Source organism: Helobdella robusta (assembly GCF_000326865.2).
Source record: "Helobdella robusta unplaced genomic scaffold HELROscaffold_1, whole genome shotgun sequence".
NCBI classification, from domain to species: Eukaryota; Metazoa; Annelida; class Clitellata; order Rhynchobdellida; family Glossiphoniidae; genus Helobdella; species Helobdella robusta.
In genome coordinates this window covers 9,851,104-9,870,584 of record NW_008703570.1, presented here as the reverse complement: position 1 = coordinate 9,870,584, position 19,481 = coordinate 9,851,104, and the positions used below count along the sequence as shown (strand labels likewise).

General features: G+C 34.1%; 1 protein-coding gene across 1 annotated transcript; it reads left to right on the top strand.

Annotated features, from left to right (window-relative positions):
• Nucleotides 1-1,326: 1,326 nt before the first annotated feature.
• On the top strand, nt 1,327-18,817 carry HELRODRAFT_188001 (hypothetical protein; the record flags this gene model as incomplete). Its single annotated transcript, XM_009011306.1, has 38 exons — nt 1,327-1,518; nt 1,592-1,745; nt 1,860-2,068; nt 2,136-2,228; nt 2,287-2,409; nt 2,476-2,582; nt 2,680-2,776; nt 2,871-3,088; nt 3,163-3,388; nt 3,480-3,703; nt 3,773-3,857; nt 3,953-4,039; nt 4,096-4,313; nt 4,412-4,540; nt 4,967-5,350; nt 5,631-5,831; nt 6,652-6,833; nt 7,138-7,322; nt 8,397-8,462; nt 9,234-9,576; nt 9,836-10,076; nt 10,360-10,521; nt 10,642-10,862; nt 11,695-11,798; nt 12,104-12,236; nt 12,578-12,889; nt 13,034-13,267; nt 13,409-13,483; nt 13,628-13,693; nt 13,871-13,964; nt 14,398-14,462; nt 14,609-14,709; nt 14,921-14,993; nt 15,367-15,530; nt 16,745-16,903; nt 17,055-17,202; nt 17,337-18,385; nt 18,608-18,817. 37 exons carry the CDS (start codon nt 1,327-1,329, stop codon nt 17,672-17,674), a joined length of 6,213 nt encoding a protein of 2,070 aa, XP_009009554.1. The 3' UTR covers nt 17,675-18,385; nt 18,608-18,817.
• Nucleotides 18,818-19,481: the final 664 nt, after the last annotated feature.

Here is a 19,481-nt window from a genome sequence, read left to right as displayed (position 1 = left end):
TTGAAATCGACCAAAAATTACGACGTTACGCAAGTTGCAACTACTAATGGACAACAATATCTAAGAGCGTACAATGGAGCAACTCCAGTTTAAAATTCCATGGCTTTACTATATTCTGTTAAATCTGCACTATATTTATTTTAGCTGTGAGTTAATTTTATAGTGATTTCGTGCATATCATACTAAAATCGTTTTAACCAGTGCTTGCTATATTGCAAGTAGAAACCATGGCGACCGATGTTTAGGCATTTTAAAATTGATAAAAGAAATATATTTCATTTAATTATAATTTAGATTTTCATATCTCGATTAAAACTTTGTCAAAACGAATTTGACGAATTATATTTTAAATGAATAAAAAAACGTCCAACAATTTTTCATCATTACGACCATCGAAGGGAGCTGCAAATGAAATGAGTGCCTCTTCAAAATTTTCATCAAAAAGTGACTATGGTTGTTGTTTGAATTATTTAGTTTTAAATCTTGACCACAATAATTGCTAAACTTTAAGACTAAGTAGTAAGAACGCATTTTATTATAAAAAGCAAGGTTGTCACAAAAGTGGATTTTTACTCTTTTTCTGATTTTAGTCAACTTTTTAGAATACAATTTATTTAAATAAAAAACAACAGGTGTTTTTAAATCCTCTTCTGCAGCTAGGCTAGTTTGTTCCAGCAATTTAAAAATGGGAGAGTTTAACAAGTATGAAAAAATATTAATTTATTTTAGTTTTAATTTAATTTAATTTGTTGATACTAGGATACTTATATATATATATATATATATATATATATATATATATATATATATATATATATATTTACAATATTCTATAAATTCTACCGAATGTTTGGTGTTAATATGTTTGTAGTTCGTTTTACTACTACACACATATTAATGCCACACATTCGGTAGAATTTATAGAATATTGTAAAAATTATGGTCTATTACTAACATATATATATATATATATATATATATATATATATATATATATATATTTATTTATTTATTTTATACATATATATATAAATTGTTGTGTTTTCTTTATCAAAACTATAAAATGTAGTTTGAACAATAACTCTCTTTACAGACGACCAAAGACCAAAGTACAGGTTAAAACTAAGATGTTTGTTTTTGAAATATCATCCAGAGCTGTTTTTTACCAAATGAAATTCTCATTTTCAATATTTTCAACAGGAATCATCATTTCATTCTATATTCAAGCTTAAGAAAAGTATAGTATCTAGTGATGATGGTGATGATGATGTTGTGTCAGCCAAATTTAATGAAGAGAACTTCAGTGATGATGATAGTCTCAATGAAATGGCTAAATCTAATGAAGACAAAATGATGAAAGATAAAAATGATGCTGCATTAAAAATTCAAAACTGGTTCAGAACTTTGTCTCATAAAAAAAATATAGATAAGCAATTGAAAATCAATGGATCATTTATTGATATTAGAAATGAAAAATTTTCCATGCCCATTTCACCATCTTTCAGTTTGGGATCTAAAGTAAAATTTGAAATATTTTAAAATCATTCAACATTATTTTGACTAATAAGTTTGTTTGTTTTTTTTTCTCAAGAGAATTGAAGAGCTATTTGCAGCTAATAAAATAAAAGAACAATTTCCTCTCACATCTAACTCAATCTCTCAAACAGTTAATAAGGAGAGAAAGAGTAGCAATGAAGTTAACTTACTCTACGATAATAAGGACAGCAACAAAACATTCAGAGATGGTCATTCCACAGGATTTAAAAAATATGATTGGTGTACTATTTAATTTTTTTTCTTCATTTTCTAGAAATGTTTAAATTATAAATTAAATTCATTTTAATATTTACCAAATTTAGTGGATGAGTTGGAAAAGATTTCAATGCAGTCAGACAAGACGTCAAGTTCAAATTCGGATGTTAATGTAGGTGGACAATCAAAAAACTTGCTGTCAAAGAAGCATAGTGAAATAGCATTAACAAGCAAATACTTATCGGAAGAAAAGTTGGGAAATGTTATAACCTATCTAAAAGGAGTCAAAAGCATGGGTTCAACGTATAACGTAGAGGTAGTTTCGTAAGAAGATTTTCAGATAACTAATAAAAATTTATTATTTTATTTAATTTTTGTAACAGAAAAATTCTTTGATTTCCTCAAAATCTTGGAAAAAAAGTTCTCAGACAGGTGTCTCTTCAAACCTACAGGATGGCTTAAAATCTGACAATAAGGTTTGGCAGTTTCAGTTGAAAAATAATTGAATTACTTTTTTATTTGTACACACTTTAGCAAACTTTACCAAGAGAAAGTGAAATGAATGAATCAAATAATAAAAGTTCAAAAGAACAGAAAAAGTCAATGAAGAAGCAGTATGAAGAAACAATTTCAAGACATTTAGCATTCATTGATCAGGTTTTCACCAAATCAAATAAACATTTGTTTTTTGAAAATCTAAAGACAACATTTTAATTTTTCTAGTTGATTAATGATAAGAAAGGTTTAACAGAAGAATTAAAGAGATTTCAAGACCACATTCAAGATATGACAGAAAAATTTCAAAAAGAACTGGAAGCCAGAGAGGGCAGGTTTGTTTTATTTTTGCTTTCAGTGCTGACAATTTTTCAGCTACTTTTGGAGGCTTAATTTTTTCATTCATAAAGTTTTCTGTTGAATTTCTCATAGGCATGCGGTAGAGTTGAAGAAATTGAAAGATGTGCATGCAGCGGCTGAGCAAATAAAACGAGAACAGTGGATCAAAACAGAGGCCAACAGAATCAAAGTAGGATTTTAAATTAACGGTTCATTGATGATATACAGTTGAAAATAATTGACATTAATTATGTAAAAATGGCGTATTAAAAAAATTTTGCCAGGAGTTGACGGCTAAAGGATTTGAACCAGCTTTACAAAAGCTTATAGCTCAGCACAGAACTGAAATTTCAAAATTAAAAAATCTGCACAAAGAGGAGATGAAAATTTGTCAAGAAGATGAACTCGCAAAATACAATAAAAAAGTTGAAGAGTTAAGAAAAGAAAGTTTAAAAGAAATTGCGTTTGCAAGAAAAGAAGAAAGAGAAGTGTTGGAAAAAGAGTTAATATACATTTTCGAATCGCAATAATCACGTAAAAAGGTTCTAATTATAATACATAACATTTTTAAACAAGGTTCGAAAGAAGGTTATCTGAAGAAATTGAAGCAATGAACAAAGAGAAAGAAAATTTAAATTCTGATTTAGAGAGGGAAAGACGCTATATGGAGAAGCGGTTGATAAAGCAAGAGGAAGAATTCAAAAAGATGCAGAGCAATTTGAACAAAGTACACACATCCGCCATCAGCGTCTTAAAAAGGGAATTTGAAACAGCTAGGAATGAGCAGGAGAAAAGACATGAGGTAGGAAATTTTTAAGGAAATTTTTTACTGGAGACAATGAAGTATTAGGTGTTATTTAATGTTAAAAACCTGCTAAATAATATTCCTCAAGGTTTTGATGAACAATTTGGCTAAACAGTATGATGCTGAAAAGGAGGAATGGGGTAAGGAATTTTTTAAAAAACATCAAACCGAGTTTGAAGAGAAAGAAAAAGAACTGAAGAATAAATTAAAAACGGAAAGAGATAGAGATATAGATTTAGTTTTGCAGAATATGGTGGATGAACGGGAAAAAGAAATTCGGCAAAATAAAATAGACATGAATAATCAGATAAAGTATGAAAACCTATTTGTTTCCAGATTATTATTTTTACATATTTTGATTTAATTTTAACTTTTTAATAGAAAATTGAAAGAAAAACATAAACAGGAGTTAGCAAACATTGAAACTTCAGAAAAACATATATACAATAGTTATAACGAAATAAAGGTATGTACATTAGAAATCCAAATGAATAAATTTTGTTTAAAATATATCCATGAATATATCAGCCGCAGTAAATTACATTTTAAATTTTTGTTCAGAGATATTTGTTTGCGAAAGAAAGCGAGAATAAAACTTTGCTTTCACAGCTATCTCAAGCCGAAAACATTATCAAAGAATTAAACGAGGTAATTTGCATTGTTTAGACTAGAAAATATTTTTGTTATAACTAAAATTATTGAAGGCTATTTGCAAAAGAAATGAAGAAAAAAGCAAACTGACTGATATTGTAAGGCAGGAAGTTGCCGACAAAATGGCATCATTTGAATCTGAAAATTTGAAGTTTAAACAAGAGATTTGCAACTTGAAAGCAAAGTTTAAAGTAGACGTGGAAAACATACAGTCTAATGCAAAACAACAACTTAAATTGAAAGAAGATGAAGTTGAAGAAGTTCATAAAAGGTGGAACAATGTTTATATCTTTCTTATAAAAAAAATTTAGTTCAAATACATTTTAGTTACAAATACGTGCTGGGTTCATATTAATGTTTCGATCACAGGGTAAAGGAAATAATAGAGAAACGTGTAAGGATAGAAAATGACTTGAAGAAAGAACGAGATGCCGCGGTCAAAAGAGCTGATTACATCCAAGGCGTCCTACTCGAACAAAACAAAAGTAAAGGGAAAAAGTAGTGCGCTACTCCATTAGCATGCTTAATACAGAAACAACGAAAGGAAATTTTATCAAATTACGTAATCGACTTTTCTAACGTAACGTATTTGTAAATAATAATGATAGGATGCAGTGGTTTGAATGACTTCCTATTTAAATTTACTTATGTTAACTGGTCTTTAATTTTAAATTTTGAACCTGTAGTTTTTAATGAAACATGTAACGTCTTTAAATAAACATATTTTTTATTTGTTATTATTATTATTATTTGTTATAAAATATAGATTGCAAGTAAAAATGCATAAATAAGTTATATTATGATCTTGATCTGTGAAAACACTAAAAAAACTTGCATTGCTTGTGTTGCTGCATTTTGTGGCGACATCATTTCGTTTTCAATCAGATATATCGTCAGCATATTATTACTCATAACCTCAACAAGCCGTCATAACGATGTGCTTGTTCACTCCCTGTTCACCATTAATGAATGTTCATCATCCATTTGTGGACTCCATGGTCATTGCGTCGGTGAACAAGATAACAACAATGTTCCAATTGTGCAAACGCTCAGCGATGAGATTGATGCAAGTATTATTTCCACGACAACCAGGGACAGTGTTTCAAATACTAACAGCTCTATTATTGCTTCTTATACTGATATTAGTATTAGTAGTGGTGCAAAAAATAATGAGACATCTGTTGACACAAATCTCAATATTATGAGCAAAGTTAGTGATGTCCTTAATCTTAATGTTTACTATTGTAAATGTCATGAAGGGTGGTATGGACCAACCTGTGCTTCCAATAAGTGCTCGGGCAGACAATGGTAAGTGTCTTGAATGAGAATAGTCATTAATTATTTTAAAATGCAAAGTACTAATATCTCAGTTGAATATGAAAATATATTTTTAAATGAATTGCCTATGTTCAATAGTATGTTCCATTTCAATGAAACATGAATTTAAAAACATTATGTGAACATGGGAAGTATTAAGAAACCTGTTGAATAATAAAAAAAATTTAACATTTAATTAAAAATAAAATACCATACAATATAATGTCAACATCTATAATTCATTTTTTCATTCCAATTTGGAAATCTAAAGGATAGCATCAAGGAATGACTCGATAGCTGATGGATTGAGCAACTACTCTGACAATCAGAGATGTACCTGGTTGTTGGGGTCTGGGGATGTGCGAACTCCCATTTATATCCAGTTTGAACAGTTTGCCACTGAATCAAACTGGGACTACCTGTACGTGCACGATGGTTCATCTGCTTGGGAACCAATGGTTGCAGCTATCAGGTCACTACATCATGCTGCTAATAATTGTAATATTAATTAGGATAATTATAACAATATAGTAATAATAATAATAATAATAATAATAATAATATTGTTTTTACATTAATTTGTTGGGATTGTGGTTATGAAAATGATGGTATGGAAAAGATTTTATTATTATATGGGCACTTCAGTTAGCTACTTACAATAATAATATATATATTACTATATATATTACTATGGTGGTTCAAAGTTTTCCAAGTGCTAAACTTCTAATATTCATTGTAATACATGATATTTACATTAACATTAATAATAATAAGCCATGATCTTAACTTGAAATTTCATTTAAAAATTAAATCATGCCAACAAGGAAGTTTGATGAATGAAGAACCACACACGCGCACACACACACACACACACTACATGTAATGTGTGTGATTCGTGGATATTCTAACATATTTACGATTTTATGCAATTTTTTTGTTGATACAAAGAAAGGGGATAAGCTGAATGCGGATGGTATATGGTTGTGAAACAATACAATGCGGATGGTATATGGTGGTGAAACAATACGATACAATACCCGTGAAAATTAATTAAGAGAGAATTAATATTAAAATAATGATAACTCAGAAAATACAAATGATACAAATAAAATGCTTGTCTATCATTGAATCAAACACACGCTCAAACAAATCACACAGATTGGTTTTGTGCGCTAAACTTCGCTCATATTTACACACATATATTTCCTCATAATGGGTATTTATATAAATCTATCGTACGTAATATTTGATATATGGGCTATTATAGATCTATCACGCGTTTTATTTGATAGTGGTGTGGTGAGAAATTCTACGGTTGCCAGATGGCCTGAACTTCGTTTGACATCGGGTTATGCCTACATCTACCTGATCACCGATTCCGCGTTCAATTCCGATGGATTCGTGTTCTATTATAGGTGGGTGGGCAGGCTGGTGTTGCCTTGTGCTCTCGATGATGGGAATAATGGTGGTGGAAGTATGGTGATGATGTGATGGAGATTTTGAGAGAGGATGATTTTATTTGGGTGATGATAATTGCAATTGGGGATGAAGGTGATGGTGTTAGTGACGTGATTTTAATGATGATTCAACGATGTAAGAGTTATGACGATTTTGGCGCTGATGTTGCTTAGGAACAGATTATGATAGAGAAAGATTTAAATTATAATTATTTCACTAGGAAAACCTTTTTCTCATCCAAAATCCGTAATACACGTTTTTTGTTCTATGGTTAAGAAGAAAATTAAACAGCTACAAATTACCGACATTCTTGCAAGCAGGCAGTCCAACTGCTCGATGCAGTGCACACGGAACGGCCATTGTGACGAAAGTTCAGGGGTGTGTAGGTGCAAAAGTGGGTGGATCGGTCAGTCATGCTCCCAACCAACCTGCGTCAACATGTGCTCCCATCCTAACGGGCTCTGTGGTCAGGACGGGGCTTGTGACTGTGCCGCTAAATATACAGGTTCGTTTGGATGTGTAGAGGAGGAGGAGGAGATGATGACTGGAAATGGGATGACGACGATGATTGTGAGCTATTTATGAAGACAGGCCTAAGTGCTTTGTAAAAAAAATAATGTTTTTAATATGAAGATAATAGCGAAGTGATTAATTGTATGATGAACTAAATGATGATTGATGTCATGATATAATTAGCGTTGCAGCAGCCTGATACAAGTTTCCTTTCCAATAACTTGAAGGTAGTGACTGCAGTATCGATAGGCAGTCAGGGTATTGGGAGGAAATACAAATAATGACGACACCATCACAACCGTCGTCATCTGTACCATCTTCATCATTGAGGCCATCACCACCACCATTTATGGCGTCACCAATTCTTCCACCATCGTCGTCATCTGGTGTGACTTCACACAAGTCCGTCATCATCAACGATCACTATTTACTCATCATCGGTGGTTATCATTTCACACAACGTCATCATTCCATCCATCTACACATGTTAGTTTTGGAGGGAGGATGTTGACGATGACGACAATGGTGATGATTGTGATGTTGAGGATAATGTTGATGGTTAGAGAGTGATAAAGAAAGGAGAGCGGGATGATGTTTTTGATGATTAGAATGATATAGAAAGTAGAATGTAGGGAATGAGAATGATTGCGAGGACTAGTTTTAAAACGATTTATTCACATATTAAAATTTTTAATCATTGTCGTTTTCATTATAAATTTTGCCAAATACTGCCGATGTCATTTTTTGTATTTATTTTCTCACTTATTTGTTTAATTTTGTTTTACTGCCTTGCATGTTGTTACAGTTTCTGCGTCTGTCAGATCCTGATTTTTAAAGAATAATAATAAAAAAAAATTTGTCATTCTAGCCATTATTTCACACAAAGTTTATTTCTCTTAATATTTTCATCATCGTCGTTGTCATCACCTCATCTTCATCATCACCATCATTGTTATCATTATCGTTCCTATCATCGCGCCATTATCTTTCGTCGCCACCATCATCGCACCTACCACCATTGCGGTCGTCATCATTATAGTCACCATTATCATCGCCATCACCGTAGGATTTATCTGAAGGACCCATCAAGTTCTCTTCCACCATTGAAGCAGGTCAACTCTCCGTCATCAAGGTACAACCATGCTGTCGATATTTACGAGGTTGGTTAGTTGGTTGACTGTTTGATTGGTCGGTCGGTTGGCCGGCTGTCTAGTTAGATGGCTGGCTGGTTATTTGGCTGGTTGGTTGGCTGGCTGTCTAATTAGACGACTGGCTGGTTGGTTGGTTGTCTGGCTGGCTGTCTAATTAGACGACTGGCTGGTTGGTTGGTTGATATGTCATACTTTTGTTTGTTCAGTATCTATTTATAATTTCAGTCTATTACAATTTCTGTTAAAAGTTTTAAAACTAGACAAAATAAACGTAAGACGTAAAAAAGCGTCAATACTTTTATAAAAAAGCAGAACGAAAATTATGTTGATGTCGAGGCATTCAATGAAATTTAAAAGAATACATCTAATTAAATTAAGCAATGCAATGTAGGGCGTATCGATTGAAAACGCCTGGGCATAATTGATTACTACGAAATTATTCATAAATTACTGCTAGGAATAATCATATCGTTACTACTACATAAACTGAAGCTCTTATGTCTATTCATCACTGATGATGTTTAATGTTTATTAATTATCGTTGTCGTTATCATCATCATCTGTGTCATCGTTATTATTTTCGTCATAATCATCGCTATCTCATTACAGTCTTAACAACCATCCTCATCATCACCACCATCATCATTATTGTTGTCACAATCATCATCACCATTAGTGTCATTATAACAGTCTATCATCATTCGCATCATCATCATCTTGCCGGTGATCATCACCACTACACACCACACCAGAATGTCATTTACGTCTCAGGGGGAGTCGTACAACATCCAGCCTCCACCAACGGCAGCGGCAGTGGTAGTAGTGACGGTCCTGATATTACTAAAAGTATTAATGGTAGTAGTAACAGCAGCAGAAGTAGTTGTAGTAGCAGTAGTAGCATCATGACTACAAACGAATTGTGGTCTTTGGAGTGCGAAGATGTTTGTACGTGGAGGTTGATGAATTCCTCTGACGGCTCTGAAATGTTGTCGGTATCTGGACATACCATGCATGCAATTGATGGCCTACTGTACCTCTTCTTTGGGTATAACCCTGATGTTGGGTATCTGAACTTTGTACAGAAGTTTGATTTGGGTATGTTTGCCGGGGTTGTCGACTATGTTTGTCTGATGTAACTAGATAGAAATTGAAGTTTTTGATTGTTGATTATAATTTCATTAACATCTTCTTCATTGTTACTATTAGTCATTTTCATCGTCATCACTATGAATTGTTGTTGTTGTCCGAGAATTTTCATAATGTCACATCGATTTTATCACCTTTATGGTTACAGTGACTTGATCTTCATCGCTATCACTACGCACCGACTCACTTATCACCATCATTATTTCAGCCACCAGGCAATGGTCAATCATTCGGCCATCTTTCACCTCTCCAATCGTCATAATAAGTGGTCTCTTTGGTCATTCTAGTGTTCTTTACGACGCATCATCTTCATCGTCGTCGTCACCATCGCCATCATCATCGTCGTCGGGTTTGAAATTGTACATCCACGGTGGCTTCTATCCGTCCAGAAAAAGCACTGGCAAGTCGTCCGATCAACTTTTTCTTTACGATCTCACTGATAACACCTGGTATGTCTGTGTGTGTGTGTTTGTGTGTGCGCGCGTGTGTATGTTTGCGTGTGTGTGTATATGTTTGCGCGCGCGTGTGTGTGTACATATTGTCTGCGTATTTGTGATTTGTGCGCGTGTGTGTATTTATGGTTTAAAATGTTAAAATTTTCGTCGTTATGTCAACAATCTGATCATTTCTTTAATTCGTATAATCAAAAATGTTAGCGCAACTTCGGTTAACAATGCAGCGTACAAACAAGCAAGCAAGCAAACAAACAAGCAAGCAAACAAACACCACTAGGACGGAACTTCGAAGCAGCGGCGTACAGCGATTCATGCACACTTCATTCGTACTGCACGGCCACATGCACGTGTACTCTGGCATCACCAACTACAACAACACTCTTCATCGCGATGCTGATGACGACGAAATTAACGATTTCATGGTTTACGATTTCGGTTGGTTGTTATTTGTACATCATTCGAGAATGGTGGCGAGTGGGGCGATGATGTTGATGGCGGTATGGAAAGGCTGATGTAGCAATATATAACATCCAATAAAGCGTCAATTAATTTCTATTAGCAATAACGGTGTCAGGCTGCATAGATATGACCTGAAAATGGCAAGCATACCTTACGATGTTTTAAAAACAGATTGCAACGTTTGGACGACGTTGCCCGCCCCTCGCTTCCAACTCGCCACATCTCGTTCCGGCCACTCCTCGAACGTGAACGGTGAACGCGCGTACACATACGGCGGCTACAGTGGGCATCTCCTTAACGATCTCATCCTATATACGCCTGGTATTTTTTCCTTTTCTGCTCCCTTAGATTTCGTTGCGTTTTTGTTGATATTATCATCGTACGGGTTTCATTCTACCATACAAATTTGAGAAACAATTTTGAATGGAAGATAAGTTGAGATGGATCATGCTTGCTCTTTATTCTATTCGCTTAAACAGCTTCTTGCTCCAATTTGACTCGTGAAAGTTGTTTGAGTGAACGAAATAAAGGAATAAAGTGCGCCTGGATTGATGGAGCGTACTGCACGGAGGTAACTGAAGCCAGAAAAATGGAGATGTTGAAGAAGGTGAGGACGGTGGAGAAGCTGAATTGTCCAAAGAGAGACGTCGATGGCGGCAATGACGATAATTGTTAGTTGGCTGGTTGGTTGGTTGGTTGGTTGATTGGTTGGTTGGTTGGTTGATTGGTTGGTTGATTGGTTGGTTGTTTGGTTGGTTGATTGGTTGGTTGTTTGGTTGGTTGATTGGTTGGTTGTTTGGTTGGTTGATTGGCTGGTTGTTTGGTTGGTTGGTTGTTTGGTTAAATGGTTAAATGATTGAGAGGATGATTCATTCAGTACATGATTCGCTTATTCACAGCAATATGAACCAATTGACATACTGACGATATCTCATTTTTGTATATATATATTCTCTATTTATTTTGTATTCAATTGTCCATTAATTAATTAATTAATTAATTCATTCATTCATTCATTAATTAATTCATTTATTCATTCGTTCATTCATTCGTTCATTCATTCATTCATTTGTTAATCTGATTTTTTATTCCTTCATCATTCATCCACCTCATTTTTTAATTCTTTTTCTCACTTGAAATCCCCATTCCACAGCTGTCTGCCGACGATCACGTTCTTGCGACTTATGCCTGGAGCGTGGCTGTTTTTGGTGCGGTGATAGGTGCCAGTCTAAATCAGTTGTGTGTCACGAAGTCCAGGTTGGCGATTCTCTCTTTTGTGCGTGTGTGTGTCTGCGTGTGTGTTTGTGTGTGGCTTTTTGTGTGTTTGATTTTCTTTGTCTGTTCATGTTTGTGTGTGTGTGTCTGTGTGTGTGTGTGTGTGTTTTGTTTTCCGACCGAGCCGAGACATTCCATTGTTTAGATAGACAGTAATGAAACTGTTTCGTTAGAAAAACAAAGATGACGTTGTAAAGTAAGTATATGACCGAAGAGGAATCAGGTGCAGTTTGAAATAAAAACTGTCATTTGGAAACAAAACATTATACAAAATAACAAAACATCAGATATCTGAGATGAGTCTATGCTATTTGGTGAATGTTAACGACTCGTTTTACTGTTCACTACTGCCCAACTGTGAGGTCTGCATGAACGATCAGAGATGTTTTTGGAGTTCCAGAGGACACTGTTTGTATGTCGGTCAGTTTGTTGTTTGTATGCTGATCAGTTTGTTGTTTGTATGCTGGTCAGTTTGTTGTTTGTATTTCGGTCAGTTTGTTGTTTGTATGTTGTTCTAGTTGTTGATAATACATAATTTAAAAATTGTATGTCGCATAATTTTTAATATAAAAATAAGGTTGATATAATGTTTGTTTTATTTATGAACCATCAACGTTGCTCTGTGCATGTGGTGAATTATGATGTAATAGGTGTACACTTTGGTACATGATCACACGCGGATAACAACTTATCAGCACTGATCGTGATACCGACATTATGTACATTCATTATCATGAATTAAAAATTTTTTGGCTATCCAGCTTCACAAGCCACGAAAATGCTGCCAAATAAGAACAGTAGCAGCAGTAGCAGCAACGATGACTTAAGCACAGCCATCATCACCATAAATCGCTTTGTTAGCAACTACATAATCAACCCAAATAACACAAGCAACCGGACATGTCCGATGATTAGCTGTCCGCGGTTCAACAGCTGCGAAGATTGCATAGCTGTAGCGGCTTGCATGTGGTGCAGCGGCACTCGCAGCTGCCTGCAGGCTCTCGGCTACGTGCCCCTCAACCTCTATGGCTCCTGCATCAGCTGGGTCAATGAGAAGCCCAAGCGATGTTCCGGTTGGTGATGATGTGACTTTAACGACTGTTGGTGGCTGTGTTAAACGCTGCTGTCATAACTTACATCATTATCACCATTATCATTTCTAACATCGTTATCAACTTTGTCACATCACGTGACATCAAATGACGTCATCATAACAGCTTCTACCTGTGATTACGTAAGAACCTGCACCGAGTGTCTGGACAATCCGATGTGTGGTTTCTGTGATGATGGTAGTGGGACCGGCTTGGGGAGGTGCGTGGAAGGGGGTCTCCAGGGACCAGCCAATCACACCCTTGCCACCTGTGGTAGTGGTAGCGGTAGTACAGGTGTTGTTGCTGGTGGGAACAATAATGGTACTGGCGAAAAGAGCTGGCATTTTACAGAATGTCCAAGTATACTGATGATTTTTTTTAATGATTATTATGATGCTGACGGTGACGAACGGCAGTGAAGATGGTGTTTGTCCATCATCATCATCACCAACATCATCGCCATCATTTTTCTTTATCATCGTCATCATCATCATCGAACAGTTTGTCAATGTCATGGTCACAGTAAGTGCTTTCCCGGCACAGACAAGTGCATATCATGTCAAGACAATACAACAGGTAGTGATGATGATGATGTTAATGATGATGTTGATGATGATGGTGGTGATGATGATGATGACGATGATGATGTTAATCCTGATAGTGATACGAAAGAGGATGATGATATGTTTAATATTGGTGAAAATTTTTCGTCATCGCCAGGTCCCAACTGCGAGTTTTGTATGGAAGGATTCTGGGGGAACGCTTTCAACGGAGAGCCATGTGAATGTCAGTTGTGGTGCTAAATTGATTTAGTAGTTACTATTACTGTGTAGTAATTGTAGAAAGATTAGCAGCATTTCAGTAGTTGCTGTGTAGTAATTGTAGAAAGATTAGTTGTAATTTAGTAGTAGTAAAGTCAGAAGTGTTTCATTTAATAGTTACTTTGATGATCGCCACCATCAGTATGTTCTTGCAACGGCACTGCAGACAGTTGCCATCAGTTGGATGGGGACTGCCATTGTAAGACGAGGGGGGCTTTCGGAAAGTACTGTGATGGGTGAGTTGGTGACGATGATGTTCAAAAGTTTAGATAATCAGACATTAGACACACACTCACACATAACAAAACAACAACATACTCACGCACACAAAACCACACCCACTGAACCTAATGATGATAGTCATGGTGGTGATGAGTGGGTTGATGATGACGATGGTGATGACAGTCATGATGATGATGATGAATATGATAATGTTATTGATATGCATATAGCAGTAGCTGTTGGAATATGATGGTGATAGCAATGTGATAATAGCAGATGTGACGATGATGATGAGGATGATGAAAATGATGATGATGGGGGTGTTGATGATTTTACTGAAATTAAAATTATAGTTGCAGTAAATGTTAACGTAGCGTTGTTGTTAATTTAATTATTTATTACATATTAATATAATGTAATTATGATGAATTATTTTTTGTAACACAGATGCGAAATGCAAGTTTCCAATCTTGTCAAACATCCGTTTGACAAGATTGGAAACTCCTGCTATGGTGAGGAACCTGTCTTTTTCTCTCTCAACTTCGTCAACATTTTTCATCATCGCCATCATCGTTATCATCCTTATCGTCATCACCATCATCACAATCAATATCACAGTCACCACTACCATCACCATCACCACCATTACCACCATCAGAGCACATAATAATGATGGGCTACAAAGTGGTTGAATTGAACATGACGGAGGAAGACAGCAGGTACTTCCGCCTGGCCAACTTCTACTTCGATCCACTTTTTGTCAGTCATTTATTATTCAGGATTTTTTTCATTACCAATACAATACAAACATTAAGTATTGTTAACATACGCGCACATACGTACACTTGTGCGTGCACATACACATACATTATATGCATACATACACGCATTCATACACTCATACGTACACTCATACATACACTCGTACGTACACTCATACAAACACTCATTTGTACACTCATACATACAGAACAAGAGCAAAGATATTGAAATAGAAGTTACCTGTAACCCTGGTTGCAATCTAACTGTTCTTGTCAAGAAAGGTGAGATGATGATGACGACGATGATGATGATAGATAATGGCATCTTTGTAGGTGACGCCGATTTCTAGGTTTTTGATGATGTTTGTTTTGTTGTGTATGGTTTGGAGATAGGAAAAGAAGGGCGAGTAAATGTTTGTACTTCATTAATTAGCATCGTTATTGCTATCTATCATCATTCAAATAATCTTTTTTAGACAATTTACTGAAATATTTTTTCCATCCATCATTAATTTCTCACCAAAACATCAAAATTATCTTTTCTATCAATATCTTCATCCTCATCTTCATCCTCATATCCATCTTCATCCTCATCTTCATCCTTATCACCATTCTCATCCTCATCACCATCCTCATCACCATCTTCGCCACCAAGGTGACGACATCATCCAGATCCATCACCACGGCTACAGCCAGCGAAGCAGCACTTCCCTGCTGCAGAATGACTTCCTGCAACATCATGATTGGTCGGTGGACCAACCTTCCAACGTCACTGCATTCCTCCACCTCTACAACTTTACCACCCCACTTCGATTGACCGTACGTTTATGTGGGGCGTGTGTGTGTGCGTGCGTGTGTGTGTATGTGCGTGTGTGCGTGTGTGTGTGTGTGTGTGTGTGTGTGTGTGTGGGTTTTTTTTGTTTCTAGTGGGTGAATCTAGTCTAGTGAACACCTAACCGACCAATATTTTTCTCAACTTTATTTTTTGGTCACCAACAATGATCGTAGCACCGTTACCATCTTTTTTTGCTATTATCGCCATAATCATAATCATTGTTATACATCATCATCATAATCATTGTTATACATCATCACCAATGCTTATCTTATAATCATCATCATCATCATCATCATCATTGCGTCATCATCACCATCATCATTCTTATCATCAGATCAGCATTTTTCTTTCCGAGCCATTGAATTTGCTTAAATTTTTCGTTACATTCTTCAGGTAGTTATATATTTTTTTAATTTTTATATTCAATTAATTAATTAATTAATTACTTCGCTTATTCATTCATTCATTTTTCACTCTTCTATTTATTTATTGGTCTCCAGTATATATTATGATAATTTTTATTTTTATTCTACTTATTTAAAATTAAATTAATTGCCATTATTATCATCCAACCAATCAACCAACCATCCAACTAACCAACCAATCAACCAACCAATCAACCAACCAATCAACCAACCAATCAACCAACCAATGGAAAAGCTGCTTCTTCGTGTTGTTGTTGGTGTCCTTTGGAGTCTGGAAGATCAAGCAGATGATCGACACACACAGGCGGAGTCGGGTCAGCATATAAAAAAAGGCGCTATACAAATAATCTGATGATAATAATAACGATAATAATAATAATAATATCATGATAATATTAATTTTTATTCGGTTCGTTTCAATTTTTTGGTATTTTTAATATTTTTACACGGTTAACTTAGGACCATTGGAGTCAATTTATATTTGATATAGGCACAGTGACTTTTTGGTTTTTGCCCATTTGTTAATACATTTATGTTGCGTTAATAATAATAATTATTTTTTCTCTTTTTTGCTTGCTGTTACTAACATCACCGCATTGAATATCACTACTGCAATAATCACATTTACGGTTTTTTATTTTACTGCAATAATCACATTTACGGTTTTTTATTTTACTGCAATAATCACATTTACGGTTATTTTATTTCTTTTTATACCACTTTGACCTTTGCCACTTATACCACTTTTGCCTCACCACCTGCAACTGCAGAGGAACAAGATGGAGATGTTGGAGATGGCTAAGCGTCCGTTTGCTATGTGCACCGTCCTTGTCGATGAAGATGGGGAGGTGGATCAGTCGGAGAATGTTTCGCTCATTTCCGCCCAGGCGAGCAGCAACTCCAAAACAGATGCCAAACATAAAAAGATTGTCTCTGTGATTTTTCTTTTTGTATTTAGTTTTTATTTATTTGATCAGATTATTATGGTTCTTCGTGTTTGCCTATCCAACCGTCTCATGATTTCATTTTATTCTTTTAGTTTTTGTTTCTATTTTATTTTGATTTTGTTTTACTTTTTAGGAGAAGTTAACTCCGGTTGCGATAGAACCGTTAGCCAATCAGAAATCGGCAATAGTTTCAGTCCTCGTAAGACTCCCCCATGTTGACGAATCTTATGCATTGCCTGACCAATCAGCTTTCGCTTTTGCAAGCACCCTCGTTTCCAATGGTCAGTTTGTTATGGTGCATTAGATTATTGTTTTGTGTGCTTATACACTCGTTGTTGTAATTATGTTGATTGATGATAATTAGGTATAATATTAAGATAATTGGGTATAATATTATGATAATTATTGCAAACAGGTAGCATCAGCAGACGTTTGGCTCTCGAATGCAATGGAAAAAGCAAGATGAAGCCAGCTGAAAGAGAGAACTACCACGAACGGCAAGAAGAGTCTCGATCGCGACTCGAGATACGTCAACAGTTGCAGCAACAACGTTTCCATCGACATTTACAATCACTGCATTTGCAACAACAACGACAACATAATACTCAGCAACAATCGCAACAGCATTCGCAACATCATATTACTCAGCAACAGTTACAACAAATACAAGAAGATTCACAACGGCAACACCAACAGCAACAACAACAACAACAATTGTTGCAACAACAACAACCAAACACAACTAATGTGTAAATGTATGTAATAATTAATCTGCAATCAAACAACGATGAATTTCATTGAATTTTATTGAACGACGCTCATTTGCTATACATGTTATTTAAAATTGGCTGTCGGGATAGCAGCTAAAATAAAAAATTTAGAAGGAACGACATGTAAATCATAAGGGTATCCATTGTTATTATTATTATTATTAATATTATTATTATTCTAAATAAACTGTTATAATGTACTTACATTTCTAGCAATTTTTCATGAAAATTTGTTATATTACGCTACGTTATAAAAATTTACTTTTATTTTATATTCATTATCAATTTTAATTTAATTTAATAATTGGACAACTATATTATTAATTAATCAATTAAGTGATTGACTAAATTAAATGATTAATTGGTTTATCAATCAATTAAATGATCAATTATTGGCTGTTTTCTTAACTAGTAAATATAAATAAAAGTCGTATAAACCAATCTTTTACTAATAGAATTCTTATTTAACAATAATAATAATATTATTATTATTATTGCTAGTTTAATTTTTTAATATACGCAAACCAACTTTTTTCAATTTTTAAATTCCATGTTTTTATCTTTAATAGAATTATCTAGCATAATGAAACCAATCAGGAATGATTTTGTATGTTATTTATGTACAACACGACTCAACCAATCACAAGCTAGCCATTTTGACCCAACCAGTTATATTGTAGCCATTATGTGACTTAACCAATTACATTGCTAGCCATTTTATGGCTCAACCAGACATTTAATTACTCAACCAATCATATTCTAGCCATTTTCTGTTTGCATCTCTAATATTAACGTTGTTTTTAATTTACTGTTAAATCCGCCGCTGAGTATCATTACTAATTATCTTTTGATACTATCTTTACTACATTTATATCTGGTATTATTACTAATGCGACATTATCTTTATACACATATTTTTGTTACGCTAATTAATTATAATTATTATATATTATTAAACATTCACACATACTTTCGTAATTATATAATTATATTAATAAAACAATTATAAATAATTGTTTTTATTATTGATGATTAATCTTTTTTGCGTTTATGTTCTATTATTTCTGATTCAGTTGCATCATACCATTCAAATATTGAGAAAAAGTTTGTAATAAAAATATATATGTCTGTATGTCTGTCTGGCTTACTGGTTTATATGGGTTTCATAAAATATCTCTGTCTCTCTCTCTTTCTCTCTCTCTCTCTCTCTCTCTCTCTCTCTCTCTCTATATATATATATATATATATATATATATATATATATATATATATATATATATATATATATATATATATACTGAGAGGGGGAGAGATGACACCATCATGACAAATTATTTTACAGATAAGTGAGATTATTATTATTATTATTATTGAAATTTATATAGCGCCAATTATAACTAACAATTTTCATCAGCTCTTCATGTTCAAGAGAGATATATAGATGTGGAAGAGAGGACAGCAGAAGTTTGTAAATGACTCGGTTTTAATCGTTTCAGTTTATTTAACTTCTACGCTTTTTAATTTTGCTCTAAATTTTACTTATTTTATATTTTTTGATTTCACAAATCACAAAAGCTATAAAACATGAAAACATTTTTTAAATTTTAGATGTCTAAATTCTTTTTATTTAGTTAGTTTTTGTTTGTATATTAATTTATTTTAATATATTTCTTTTTTTTCACGCACATACACTTACATGATTTTTTTTTCAAATATGCAAATGTTTTATCATTAAACATATTACTTTTTATACAATTCTTGTTTGGACCAATGTAATTTTTGGGACTAGG